The sequence below is a fragment of the Stigmatopora nigra genome, chromosome 1 (assembly GCF_051989575.1).
Source record: "Stigmatopora nigra isolate UIUO_SnigA chromosome 1, RoL_Snig_1.1, whole genome shotgun sequence".
NCBI classification, from domain to species: domain Eukaryota; kingdom Metazoa; phylum Chordata; class Actinopteri; order Syngnathiformes; family Syngnathidae; genus Stigmatopora; species Stigmatopora nigra.
Window position 1 is genome coordinate 25710001 of NC_135508.1, and position 14808 is coordinate 25724808.

General features: G+C 38.9%; 1 protein-coding gene across 11 annotated transcripts in view; it reads left to right on the plus strand.

Annotated features, from left to right (window-relative positions):
* ppp1r12b (protein phosphatase 1, regulatory subunit 12B) overlaps positions 1–12486 on the plus strand; it is a 12542-nt gene extending 56 nt beyond the window's left edge. Inside the window, exons 1-10 of one of the 11 annotated variants that reach the window (XM_077710342.1) lie at positions 1–328; positions 1780–1854; positions 1984–2076; positions 2153–2168; positions 3386–3487; positions 3876–4002; positions 4291–4395; positions 5596–5646; positions 5759–5809; positions 12267–12460. The exon at positions 1–328 is cut by the window's left edge and continues 52 nt beyond it. In XM_077710342.1, the coding sequence (XP_077566468.1) occupies positions 2155–2168; positions 3386–3487; positions 3876–4002; positions 4291–4395; positions 5596–5646; positions 5759–5809; positions 12267–12404 (588 nt within the window). In that variant the 5' untranslated portion in view covers positions 1–328; positions 1780–1854; positions 1984–2076; positions 2153–2154 and the 3' untranslated portion in view covers positions 12405–12460. Of the gene's footprint in view, positions 329–1583; positions 1855–1903; positions 2077–2152; positions 2169–3385; positions 3488–3875; positions 4003–4290; positions 4396–5595; positions 5647–5758; positions 5810–6987; positions 9942–12266 lie in introns of those variants that run through there. The other 10 variants (XR_013324776.1, XM_077710377.1, XM_077710334.1 and 7 more) reach the window with 10 other exon arrangements.
* Positions 12487–14808: the final 2322 nt, after the last annotated feature.

A 14808-nucleotide genomic window follows, 5' to 3' on the forward strand; every position in this document is an offset into this window, starting at 1 on the left:
GAAATTTTGGATGCTTTTAGGCCTTTTTGACACACCAGAGCCAACTGTGTTCAGAGTTTGAAGAACAATTGATTGAAGACATATTGTGTCAAAAGTTTGCATTTCCATTTAGATATTCACTCTCCACCAATGCTGCGAAGAAGACCAGGAGTGCCATCATGGGGTATTTAGCTTGAGGGAATCGCTGCAGCTGTTATCTGGAGCTAAGGGAAGCTAAAGGAGGAAGATGTCATTCCACTTCCTTCGCACCAAAGACTTAACTTGTACCAGGAGGTCAGTCACCGACTCACCACCATCATCTCCATCCCCTACAGACAAAAGCTTCCGAGTAAGAATGTTACTTCCTGAGAAACTACATATAGAGTTTCTTTTTTCAAGTGCACTCCAAAATTATTTTTCAATCTGCATGTTTGTAAATTTGTCTCTTCAAATCTAATTAGACCGCACTGTCGGGTTCCTTAGTATAGCCAAAGAAAAAAACAGTCAGCGTCAAAGTTTTAACAATAGGTTAATTCACAAGGCTGGGGATTGCAAGTAGTAATTCAAGCTAAATATTCATAAAACCTGAAAGTCAAACTTTCCTCCAAAGGATTTTTCTTAATTGAAATACTCCAGTGCTATAAGCGTTGCTTTTTTTATGATTCCATGGCCCGAGTACATTTGGAGCTCTTGTCCTACTGCCTTGTCATTACAAGTTCAATAGGTCCCTTGCAAAGCATCAACATAGTTTATAAAAGTGACATATCAGTTAAAATCAGTTGGTGAAAAAAAAATTCATCACACTACACACTACATCTGCAATTTCCTGTTATTTGCCTCACTCTAAGTAGACTTCTCAGTCGGCTACTGTGTTTATCTCAGTGAATCTCTGTGACTGTTAAAGAGACAGGCATCAAACAATAAACAGTTTGTTTGCTCATACAATGTCATAAAGCTTCATTGATTATGCAACAATTCCCAAAGGTGATGCACGATTGTGCCTTTCATCTTTACTGATACATAACAAGATTGGTTGCAGGGTTGACATTTTCTTATAAAATACGTTTGCAAGGTTTTTATACAATATTTCAATACAAGTGTCTATCACAATGTTTCCCAACATTTTTGAGCTGCGGGATACTTTTTGCATTGAAAAAGACTCAAGGGACATCACCATCTAAAAATCTTTTAATTTAAAACTATGTCGCCTATATTAACAAATGTTATTCTCATAAAAGTTTTATCAGCAGGAATAATGTAAACCTTCAAAATTATTCCAAAATCTAATTTTTCACTGACCTAATGTCTCAAAAAGTTGATGTCTGCGGACCATGAACAATTTCTGGTTCGAGTGATGCAAAAATAAGTAATGTAATGTTTCTAATTGTATAATTTGATGACTTTTCTCCAAATATTAATTTAATCTCCTAACATTATGCAAACAAATGTAGTGCTTACACAAACTTTGTCACCAAAAGTTGATGCCCTAGAAACCAAACTTTTGGTTCATGTTAGAGAAAAAATAAGCAACAAAATGATTTTTTTACAATTTGAATCTTATAATAGTATAATCTATAATTTAACGTTCATCATATTTTGAGTTTTCATTTTTTTTCCTCTGAATATTACATTGTATGACCTTGCGATTTCAGTGGTTGGGAAATATTAGAATAACAAACTGAAGCCCCTGGTGCCAGCTCCAGCAAGTTGTGTGCCTTGCAAAAGTGAACATCAACGTCATTTTTTCTTCTCAAATGAAATTTGAATAAATTTGTATAGGATTTGTATATGTCTGGATAGGTACAAGCACAACGCTAGACAACTGCAAATCTGGTTGGGACCCTGACAAATTGCTTTGGATGAAAAATCAAGCAGGTAAAAGACATCCAGTGATACATTTGTTTTCTAGATGAAAAGGTACAAAAATTAAGTTATTTTTTTAAATTGCTCTGTATTTCTTGCCACCTTTGATGCACTCACGGCATTGTTGATCTGTTTCCTTAGCTACGCTTTCAGTGATAAAATGCCAAAGTAACTGTAAGAATGGTGCATTTTTACCTCTGATTTGATTATTCCATCAACATAAATGGCAGGCCGGTAAGTTAACGAAGAACTTTGCTCACTCTCATTTACACCTAATGACAATGTATAATCTTCATTTAATTCGTTTTAGGAATGTGCAAGGAAATGTGAGTATTCATAATATACATTAGAATTTTAGCGTGTCGCTTGACCGTGCACTAATTGTTGCCACAATGAAGACACTTCTTTTCTAAACGCATAATCCATACTTTTGGATTTATTTTAATAAACTATTTGTGGAATTGCAAATGACCACATCTTATTTAATTTTTCAGTTGGGCACTCAAAAGGGATTTTGATGTTAGTATTTAATGTGGTTGCTTTCGTTGTTTTGTCGAATATAGACAATTACTGTCTGAAACAAATAGGTGTCCTCTGGGGGAATGTTGACAAGGGAATGGTATCATACATGCGTTTCTGGTGACAAATTACAAATTCATAATCATTAATAATACTTTTGATACTGGTGATGATGGATAGACCTGAGAGCACATCAACGGTTTTCTTTTCTCATATTGAAAGATATAGTCTGTGGACTCTGCAGGGCTGCAGGTCTGTCTGGTCAGCTTGCTTCAAACACATGACCACATAAGGACACGCAGCGAGGGCTCTGTACTGTAAATACATGCATACAAAACATTTCTTTGACACCTCCCACATTTCTGAATACATGTTATCTTCCTTGCTCTATACATTGATTTCGTCCCATGTGAGGAAAGTGCTGCAAATGCCATATACATGTGCATTTATTACAAACCGAAGTGTTTGGATCAGTAATGTCAAAATACATAAGTCTGCAGTAGATATAGCAAACCGGTCAGGGATCAGCCGGGCCAGCTTTATGTAGTAATAAATTATTACGGTTTTAAATGCCTTCCTGCCGAGCAGTAAATGGTCATAACATAAATTCTCTTGACACATTTTTGAAGATGTGAACATTCATAAAACAATCATCACCTAAAACATCTACATACTACAGACGGAAATTAATTCAACATTAGATCCCACTAGATTAAAGTTGTTACTGGTTATTTTGACTATCCCTTATTCAAGAGTGTGTGTTGGGAAGACGAACTTGTGGAGAAGCACTATACAATTTCTTCATACGCTGCTGAGGGTATGATGACTACTAGGCTTTTTTTGTCAAGTCAATGATGACGACAATGCCTATGTCTGATTTTCATTGAAGCAATGATGTAATTGTTGTGAATGTACCTGGAGGTTACTCTCAGAATGGCAAATATTTCTTCTTTTTCGAACAGAGTAACAAAGTACCATTGTTACGAATGATCCCTAATTTAAATGTTTCTTTTTTGTTTTTCAGCATGATAGACTGTCAAGGTAAATCTATTTTGAGTTTTACACAATCATGCTATCAACCCTTATTGAGAGCACTACGATACTGTTATGTAAGAATAATCCAGATGTAAGTAAAATGCAAAACACCATTAACTCATTGAACCACTTTAAGGTTGGCATTGAATTAAGATTTTTCAGTGTAATTGACGGCGATAGACGTCCACTCTACATGACTCTTCCAGTCCAAATGGATTGGACACATCAGCAGAATATAACTTTAAAGGTGTTAGAACAGTAGGAAGCTTGTTCAAGTTCATCTATTACTGTAAATGGCAGCCAACGTCTTAATAGTTGTCATTTCCTGTAATGAGTACTGTAAATTCAATGCTATTATGTAATATTCCCAGGATGATCCCCTCAAAGAAATATGCCACCCATTTTTAATTAGCTAACATAGTTCCTTGTGCTAACATTCACTGAAGTGACATTGCATGAATGCAATCTGCTTTATTTAGATTTGACTCCAGTGGTGGGAATGCATCTTACAGACTGGGCAGGACCAGCTCCTACCTTCGGAGGGAAACCTGGTTCGGTTCTTTGAACAACCAGGACCAAGACACCACTAGCAAAGATTATAAAATGGTGAAATGCAATACTATTTACGGCTCTAAAAGTTGTGTTACTTAATAATTCGGACATTATAAGGCATTCATATATTTTCAGACCGCTTATCCACAAAATTGTCAGGGGGTAATGTAGCTATCCCAGCCGGTCTGAATGAGTGACCAGCTAATCGCAGTTCACAAGGAGATGGAGAACCATTCGCATTCACACACATAACTACAGGAAATTGAGAGAATTTAGGGTGTCTTGCTATGCTTTTTGTTTCACACACAGTACATGTATCATGTTTTATGACTTTTTTATTAGATGTATGCAGAGGCACTTCAGGAGAATGAGCATCTCAAGTCCAGGTTGCAAGACAGCAAACAAGAACTTGTCAATATTCGTTTCCAGCTAGATAAACTTGCCCAAGTGAGTGAACAACTCGTATGAATGACCCTAATTTCAAAAATGGCTGTACAAATGATTTAAAATCATTCTTCTTTTTCACATTACTTTTTATAATCTTGGAAGCTATTTTACCAATTTGCGCATCAATTTTCATGGAAAAAATATTTCTGTCGGTACCTGTGGTTGGTACTTGCATATTAGTGTCTCATTTCTTCTCATTTTCTGAACTGCTTTATCCTCACTCGGGTTGCGCGGGTTGGTGTAGCGACTACAGCAACCCCCGCAACCCGAGTGAGGATACAGTGTAGCCTATCCCAGCTGACATCGGTCCAGAGGCGGGGGACACCCTGAATTGACGGCCAGCCAATCGCAAAACACAAGGAGACAAACAACCATCCACACTCACAATCATACCAAGGAGTAATTTAAAGTGTCCAATCTGCCTACCATGCATGTCTTTGGAATGTGGGGGAAAACGGGAGTACCCGGAGAAAACCCACGTGGGCCCGCGGAGAACATGCAAACTCCACACAGGTGGACTGACCTGGATTTTAAACCATGTCCCCACTGTAAGGTCCACGCGCTAACGACTCATCCACCAGGCCGTCCCATATTAATGTCAGGTGACGAATTTCCGTTTGGAGAACAGATTAACTTGCAAACGCAATTGCAATCAAATTTTGTAAAAATTTCATTGAGCAACCTATTTCCTTCACTAAAGTGCAAAACTTAAAAAGATTGGTAATTTACTCTAATGCTTTGTATTCTTAAATCTCGAATAATGAAGAAAACTCCTTGAGTGCAGCCATTGTGCTACAAACCTGACATCATTTACTTCACGTGCATACATGACGTTAACACATTTAGTAGTTAAAAGAATGTAGCTAAATAGGGTTAGGGTTAAAAAATAAAATAAACACATGCCTTTCATTTACATTTTTCTCCACAATTACATTGAAATTCTGCGTCTTTTAATTGTTTTAGATATGATTCTTTCTTTTGGGTTGCACATAGTCAATATCTTATGTTTCATTGTTTACTTGAATTAAGTCAACAGTGACCAAACCTCTTTCATACGGCTATCCAGAAATAAATACGGAAGGGGCAGTTTGGCAGTCTTGACCTTTACTTTGTTTTACACACTAAAACCAACCATAATAGTAGGTACTGGTCCATACATTCTCATCCATCAGGATATAATGAAATAAATCATATTTTCAGAGGCAAGACCTATTAGCAGAGAAATCAACTATACTTGAATCAGAGAAAAAGGTATGTCTTTATTGAACATTCATGTGTTGTAATACACCTTTTTCCTTTGCCACAACTATGAGTAAAAGTAGTTGCTGTTCTGACACAAATTGGTTTATCACCTTGTTTGCAGGATAAGGAAGCCCTTGAAAAAAGAGTGTCTGGCATGGAAGAGGAAATGAAGGTCAGTCTATGCAAATCTTTACACATTTAGCAGTTTATGGATCTTATTTGTGGTGTGTTTTACAAAGCTACAATGAGACCTTCAAACTGAACATACCCCTTTCAATGCAGCTGTTCCTCATGAGGGTAACATGGGAGCTGCTTCCTAGAATTGTCATCAGTCTGTCACAAATCGACCAAAAACCATTCATTCTCACCTTCGCACTTGGGATGAGCCAATATTTGAACACTTGACCTTACAACTTTGAGACAGTCATTCTCAGCTGTGGTTTATTTTTTTTACACATAAATGAGATGCCCACATTTGGCCAGGTGGCTCATTAGATACAGCTCTCTGCTGGGTCACTTCATGTCAGGCAAATAATTGTGCACCACTGCTCCTTTTTCCCACTGATGGGGTTGAAGGGTTGTGACCTAGTTGTAGTTGAATACTAAACCTGTTCCAATAGCAAAATATATGATTTTGTGAGACATTCCTGTTCTGCACTCTATGTTCAATTTCACAAGGAGAACGCAGCATTGACTGAACGTCTGTGCAGTGTCTACACCGTGTTACAAATGTTGCAAGACAGTGCTGATGTGCAGAGGTCATATATGATCTATTTTGTATTCACAATCAAATGACAGGGCTTCAAAGTGTTCATTTCTTTTTATTTTTAATTATTTTTGCTCTTTTACTTTTGCAATCAACATTGACAAACAATGTGGTCATTTTATCACCCATGCCTGAATCTATAGTTTGCAAAGTTGTTTTCCTTGAAAGCATTTTTAAGCAAGGACAGTGAAATGACCAGTCGTCATAACGCCTGAGGTAAAGAGCGATACCTGATCGTCACCTCAAAAGATTGTGCTTTCTCAAAGACCAGGGCATGTTTACACATGTTCGCACATTTCGTAATGGATTTTGAGAATATGAGCACAAACCTCACCACTATTTCATAGTCTGAGGTCTCCTTTTTTGCCCAAATTAAAAATCCAAGATTTTGTTTTGGGAGATACACTTTGGAAAAGAATCGTTTTCGATGATCTTTCTTCCCCCTACTACCAGAGGTTGAAAATATGCAGAATCACTTCCAAACTGATCTGCATAGTCCCTCAATAGTCTGGAGATGGGAGCATCAGGTCCGGTAGCCTTCCTTGCTTTGATCTTCTTAAAATGTCTTATCACCTGATCAACAGAAAAGGAGAGGCCGGTGAACGAGGAGGATGATATCCTTTGTGGTGACGTGTGGCGAGTGGAAGAGGGGAAGGAAGAGGTTTGAGAGGTGCCTCTGGTCTGGGGGAAGAATTGAATCTGTTAAAGAAATGATTTAGGTCTCTTTTTTTTTTTTTAAACACAGTTTTAAAGGCAGTTATACATGCTTGTCATTGCATCTGCCAGTTCTCGTGCAGCATGTTTTTTGTCTTTTGCATGGACATATAAAACAGCATCATGGGCATACATTTGGCAGATGACAATCAAAAGACAACAGCTTGGCAGATCATTTATGAAAAGAAAAGTGGACATAGCACTGACCCCTGCGGGACCCCAAGACTGTTATTCCATGAAGAAAATTGTGAATTTTGTATCCTGACATATTGTGATCTTACAGATATGTATATATCAGTTGCAATTTAGCATTCTTGGTGAGAAATTAAAACTAGACAATTTAGTCAGCAGTATTTGGTGGTTGATGGTTTCAAATGCCTTCATGAGATCAATGAAAACCGCAACAAGGACGCCGCCTGTATGTAGCTTTGATTTTTTAGTTTTCTACAAGGAAGCAAACTACTAGAATTATGTTTTGTAGATCCACATTGCAGCCTTTTCAGGGTGTATGGACTGCTGTGATTCACAATTTGCTTTGTTACTGTCTTTCCCAAGACTTTTAAAATGGCTAGAAAGATGTCTATAGGTCTGTAGATGTTGGTTATTGCGGGGTTCCCTGATTTCAGGACTGGTGTTATGACTGAGCACTTCCAGGGTTCAGGGAAGAGACTGGTTTATGAAATTGTATAAATTATGAGAGATTCTTTGTGGTATTTAAGAAATGTTACATCCATATTACACGCATCTTTTGCTTTGGAGCTTTTGAGACCAGACACAGTTTTCTCAATTTATGACTGTGAAACTATGTGCAGATTAAGAATGAGTTAATTGGTGCTCAGTGGTTTTGGTAGGGGATATTCTATTTGAGGGAAGTTGTTAGGTGTAAGAAAGCGGTCCTCCTGTGTGTAGTTTGCATATTCTCATCGGGCGTGCTTGGTTTTCTCTTAATACTCTGGGTTCCTCCCACATCCCAAAAACATCCAGGGTAGGCAGGGTAAAAACTAAATTGCCCCCCTAGATAGGATAGTGAGCATGAATGGTTGTCCGTGTCCTCGTATGCTGTGATTGGGAAGACACCAATTCAGAGTGCCTCCTGCCTCATGCCCAAAAGTCAGCTGAGATAGGCTCCAGCATCCCCCACGGCCCTTGTGAGGATAAGCAGTTCAGAACCGCTTCTGAATGCTATCCTCACTAAAGTCGCGGTCGATGTTGCACCCTATCCCAGCTACTTTGGGTCACCAGAGTTCAACCAGCATACCCTGCCTATTTTTGGAAGAAACTGGAGTACCTTAGAGAAAACCCATGAAAGCTCAGAGAGAACATGCAAACTCCACATAGTGAGGACCCACCGTGGATCGGTCCAACAACCCCACAACTGTTTTCATATATCCAGCAAGTTCATAAATGTTTAATTTACCCCGTACAGTCCGAGGGCTTTGTGTGTGTGTGTGTGTGTGTAAGTGTGTGTGTGTTATTCAGTTTTTTTCTATACTTATTATTTTGTCTCTTTGGAGCATGTTAAAATGTTTAATCGTGCTTGGTGTGATTCTTCAGCACAACATCATGAATATGAACGTTATTATTACACTGTAACCTAAAATATATTACTATTGTAGGCCAAATAAATAAACAAACAAAAACTTTAAGTGGTCGCTCCCAAGAACATGAGTGACCTCTAGTGTCTGGTGCGCACACATGCACGGATAAAGACAATCTAGTATCAAATTAAAGCTCCAGACTTCTGAGGGACAGTGTGGATCAGCTTGGAAGAGTGATTCTGCATATTTTCAACCTCAGTATCAGTCTGCAGAAGGAACCCATCTTATGGAAGACTTCATTTATGGAAGACTTCATGCCTGTAGTTCCAATTTTATTTAGGTCTCCAATGTCTTTTCCTGTGTCTGTGTTTTCAATTGTTTGTACAACAATCAGCCAGAGCTACCTGCTGTTTTTCACACATTGTTGTAAAGACTCTGCCTAAACACAAGATCAGATCGATGCAATCACTTTCATCTGCAAGGATTAAGCATTCTACATCCCGGCGAGAAAATATCTTTTGAATATGACACAAATCTTTAAGATATTTTTAAAGCAAATAATTCATAACAAGGAGAGTAAGACAGTTGGAAAAATACAAAACGTAATGAGACTGGGTGTTTCAAGCACGTCTACCAAGGATTTATTGTAAGAGCAATAGGGGACGCGTACTTTTGCCACTGAACATGAGAGGTTTTCAATAAACGGTTGGCAAACCTTCTTTGGTGAGATATGAAACAAATTATTTTTTATTTTCACATACAGCAATACCTCGACATACGAGTGTCCCAACATACGAGAAATTTTAAATATACACCCATACCTTGAAATACGGGCTTAATGTTTTCAGGGACTGAGCTCGTATGTCAATTTTCTCGTATCTATGACTAAGAGGCAATTTATTTTTAGTCATTGCTTTAAGTGAGGGACACGGCCTAATTTTGTGATGTCTTTTTTATTATCTCTTTGACCTTGTTCTCTCGAATTATTCCTCACCGCAGGCTTGTTTACCATAAAGCATGTCCATGTCGCTTGGCTCTAAATTTGAATTGAAATGGTAATGACTGAGTTGCTTTTAGTGTGACTTGAAGCAACAACGGCTTTGCATTTCACAATTTGCATCACTATCCTTCTCCAAATAAAATATGATTTTCTGACCTCATTGCTTGCATCCACTTTCCCAGGTTTTAACAGAGCTCAAGACGGACAACCAGAGGTTGAAGGATGAGAACGGCGCTCTCATTCGGGTCATCAGCAAACTGTCTAAATAAAAAGATGCAACAACCCATTTGTATTAAGTTTCATGAATTTGCAGCAGTAAAACCTGCCACTGACAGTGATAAAAGTCAAATGCATTTGAACTGGGATACCTGCCCGTAAATTATCGTGTTTAGTTTCCGTTGATAGTGGAGACTTCCAATCCATTTGAATGGAGAGGAGCTGGCAGTGATGATTCAGTTAATTTGTGAAATAACATTAAAGGAGAAACAACAGTAAAGCAAACCAACTTACCCTATCTTCTCACATATTGACCGTATAAGTTGCACCCTTAAAATGGCCTTAAATTCGTAGAATTTTACAATTTTTCGACGCCCCTGATTCACAATTTTCACCTACATATTCATGGTTTTAATAGGAAGTACAAATGTGTTACTTTGAAGGGAAAATCTTAGGAAAAATCTTTTTTTTTTCTTCTTGGGTTTAATTCATTGGCATCAAAATAAGTTTTGTTTAGCGTTTTATCTGTTTATCTTTTCTCTATTTTGAAATAAATGACCATATCGGCCACATTGTCTTTGGGTTTTGTCACCTTACAGTTTTTTGCTTGTCAAGCCTAATTTGTGCATATATAAGCCGTACCCTTGATTTTAGTCATGATTTTCAGTTACAAACAGGGCTTATATGCAAGAGAATATGGTATATACAAAGATGTTGAGCTGCTTAGTGAGTTTTTGTGTTGTAAATAGTGCTACTCAAAAGTTACTTGAATGCCTGTCCAACGACTGCAGAGCTAAACTAATAGGCGGCCAGGAAAGGAGAGAGTTGGATGTCGGAGTGACGGACATTGGCGGTGCGGACGTTGGAAATGGGATGGTCGGAGAGGCAGAGGCTGGAGAAGCGTACGGCGGAGAGGCGCACGCCGGCAATGTGGAGCAAAGGCAGGCAAGGGGCCCGTGCTTCAAGGGGAAAGGTCCAGAGACCATTTCGGGCGAGGCGACCTGCGACATCGCTCTACCAGAGACTTTTTCTTGCCACTTTGCCGTCGCCCCTTCCGAGACTGTTGGGGGCAAGGTGAGCTGCGACATCACCATCGCAACTCAAGAGACCGTTCAGGGTCAGGTCATCTGTGACATATCCTTCGCCCCTCTAGAGACTGTTCATGCTGAGGTGCCCGGCTGCTTCCCAGTAGGACAGCCTGAACGACCGCTGGACCCGCATGACCACCAACTCCTCGTGGGCCAGCCCGGACGACCGTCGAACTGGCCAGACAGCTGCTTCCTTGTGCACCAGACTTAATGTGTTTCAAAGCCCCTAACCATCCTCGCCGCCAACTGTTTAGGGTTTCTTTTGTTTTTCTCCGGGCCTGCGTGGGTTTCCTCGAGGTTCTGGCATGGTAGGCTGATAGGACACTTCAAATTGCCACTAGGTGTAGTTGTGAGTGCGCATTGTTGTCTGTCTCATTGTGCCCTGCCATCGGCTGACTACCGATTGAGAGTGTCCCCCGGAGGCCCGTAGTCAATTGTGGGCTGTGTTTCTTTCTTGATATGTAACACTGACATTTGTAAATGTTGAACCATTTTAGTGTTGCCAATCAAAACACCTTTGTACCTATTTGTAGTCACCGCAAAAAGATTGAATTTTAGCAAATATGTGAAAAAGCGCAAGCTTGCGCTTTGAAATGGCACAGGACGGGGGAGTAAATAATAATAATAATCGGACAAAGGCTCTGTCATCATCATTGACTCGACAAAAGCCTAATTGTAATCATACCCAGAAACTACGTATGACGAAATTGGTGGTGCTTCTCCATTAGGTGCATTTTCCCGGTAAAAGACCCAAATAAGTGAAAATAATTTCAAACTTGTAATTTAGCATTCTGCCGTGACGGATACACCCCCCTTCCCCCCTTCAGTCAGCCAGTAGGAGGCAGATCACTGCCCAATGTCTTTTCATGTTACCTTAACCTGAAGTTATTACACAGGAGGGATTGTGTGTCGTGTTACCGCAAGTTTAGAGTCCTTAAGCTTATTTGTCCGTACTTTGTGAGACCTATAGCGTCTGCCAGAGGGCAGCAGCTGGAACAGATTATGAACAGGGTGGTATGGGTCCCCGATGATGTTCCTGGCTCTGCTGAGGTAACGAGGGCAGGCAATGTCTTCCAGTGAGGGCAGAGAGCAGCCAACGATCTTCAGGGCAGTGTTAATCACTCTCTGCGTGGCCTTTTTGTCTGCTGCCGTGCTTCCAGCGTATCACACTGTGATGCAGTATGCCAGGGTGCTCTCTACAGTGGCTCTATAGAAAGTCCAGGATTACTTCTTTAGTTTTTGTGGTGTTCAGTGTGAGATTGTTCACCAAGTGCCATGAAGGCAGTTTGTTAACCTCGTCTGTGCAGGGCGATTCATCCCCTCCTGAGATGAGTACGACCACAGTGGTGACATCGGCAAATTTGATGATGGAGTTTGACTGGTGGGTTGGTGTACAGTCGTATGTGTACACGGAGTACGGACGAGGACTCAGTACACAGCCTTGAGGGGAGCCAGTCCTCAGTGTAATGGAGGAAGAGAGGTGGTAACCAAGTCTAACAAAGAGTGTCTAATGCACACCCAGTTATTCTATACCTTTTTACAGTCTCTCATTTTCAAAATATCCAAAACAGTAAATATCGCTTGCCACATAATGAACACCAAACAACCTTCTAATTAAAAGTTCTTTATTTCCTATTTGTATTTGTTTTCTTACAGAACTGGTAACACATATGATAAATCTGTAATAAGTTATTTGGCTCCCTTGATAATGTTATAAGGATCCCCGACATTTGTCCACATAAGGGTCAAGGGGAGTTTATGAGCAACGTTTGTGTCCAGTCAAGGGCTAAAGCATGCGATCCACAGTAGGCACAAGTACTGACATGAACACACGCACCACGGCACAAGACACGAAGAAACACAGCGAGAGGACACAACCTGACTGTCCTCCGGTCCAATGTTTTTAAAGATGATGAGAAATAGAAAGAAAAGGAATAAAACATTTGGAGTATTTGAAATGGGTCAGGTATGAGAACTAGGCAGTATTTATACTATATCCATGTTGGTAACATGAAGGCCATCATTCTTTACGCAGAGCAAAAGCAGAATTTGGGGAAGAACTCCACGCAATCATTCAGAATAACTGATGATTTACACAGGTACAAGACTTAAACAAATGTAAAGGCAACAGTCAGTCAGACAAATGATGCAGACAGACATTCTATTTTTGAATATATCACAGAGAGAAAATGGTTGAGCATTTCAGAAAATCACAATTGAACTGAAAAAACAATTAAAGGGTGTGAAAAGTTGTTGGCCGGTTTCCCTTTTTAAATCCCACAATTCAAATATGTAATATAGTTGTGCACAGCATTTATTAAGACAAAAGGTAGTGAGAAACCTTTGAATTAAGATGCACATTTTGGAATGAATGTTGAAGTTTGGACCGCAAAACAATGTTGCTACTTCAATTCCAAAAAATCCTTTGTGTACGCCCAAAGAACCTCTTCAATCATGACAACAGCAATGAGTAGAAATGTCATCAATGTGCTTGTATCTGTACTCACTTTTGCTTTGTCATCTCACAGATTTTGCACTCTTTGAAATCAGGAGAATACAGGCAGTTGTAGACGGGAATGGCAGTCATTCTAAAACACATTCAAGCATTTCTACTCAAATCACTATCGACTACAAGTTAGAAATAGACAGATTAGTGAAACTTCATTGCTAGCATTTTTGCACTATAAAAAGGTTCCGATCCATTTATGCTAAGATAACCTCCCATAAAGAGTTCTAAATGTGTTCACAATAGCAATATTTTACATAATTGCTATGCACGAATCTCTCTTGATAGCCCCTAGCAACAAGCTAGAAACATCACTTTATCCAATGTTAGTTGTTTTAGTTTACATGATTTTTGAAAAGCAAGGCAGCATTCTAAAATGTATAAATTTGTTCTTGGTTTTGAAACCATTTAATTTTGGTCGTCGTAGTAATCACAAATATGCTCAAAAGCACACACCTCAGTTTTACTTGATAAATTACACTTATCTGAAGTGTAAAATGCTCTCCTTGTCATTTAGGAAGCATTGGCATTAACTCAGTGTGAGGTAACACTGATAAATGATACAATCAGTCAACCATACTTAAAAAAAATCAATCAATAAAAGCACATACATCTGGTTTACAAACATGTAGATGCTGACATTCCTTGAAGACCTCTAAACGGAATGTCAGGACAAAGACTAGCCAAAAAACAGATTTCTTTTAATAGAATAAATGTATATAGTACTCAGTTGAGCTCTAAAGAGTTAGTGCTTGAGTTTATGGCTTTAGTTTTATCATTTAGCTTCTCTACATATACATTGTATAATAAACAGTTAAAGACACATAGGTCATAAGGTCATTTAAATACATAAAGTGTAAGCAAATGAGGGTAAGGGGATTCAAAGTCATTTGTGTTCATGATATTAGACTTATACATTATTTTGCCCCTGTTAGAAGAAAAACCCAGACCTTACTTTATTCTGGATCAACATTGGCACAAACACTATAATACATGTTTTGATTTTGCTCTTAGTTGCGATAGTTTAGAACAATGTTTGAGAAGACTTGGAGACTCTTGTTTCTTAAAAAGAACACAGCGAAAAAAAGAAATTAACAATGTAGCATTAACAAAAATCCTCAAACAATATACCGCTATATTAACAAACGCAAATGAAAATACTTGGATGACTAGGAGTTAGACAGTAAGCATGCGGCTATATTTTTGTCCTACATGAACTCACGCACTGTACAGGACGACACACTTAAGAATTTCAGGTGCGGAGAGGTTCCTAATAATTAGCAGTAGTATTTATTACTCTAACATCTGAATGACATTCTCTTCAATGACTCTAATGTAAAATA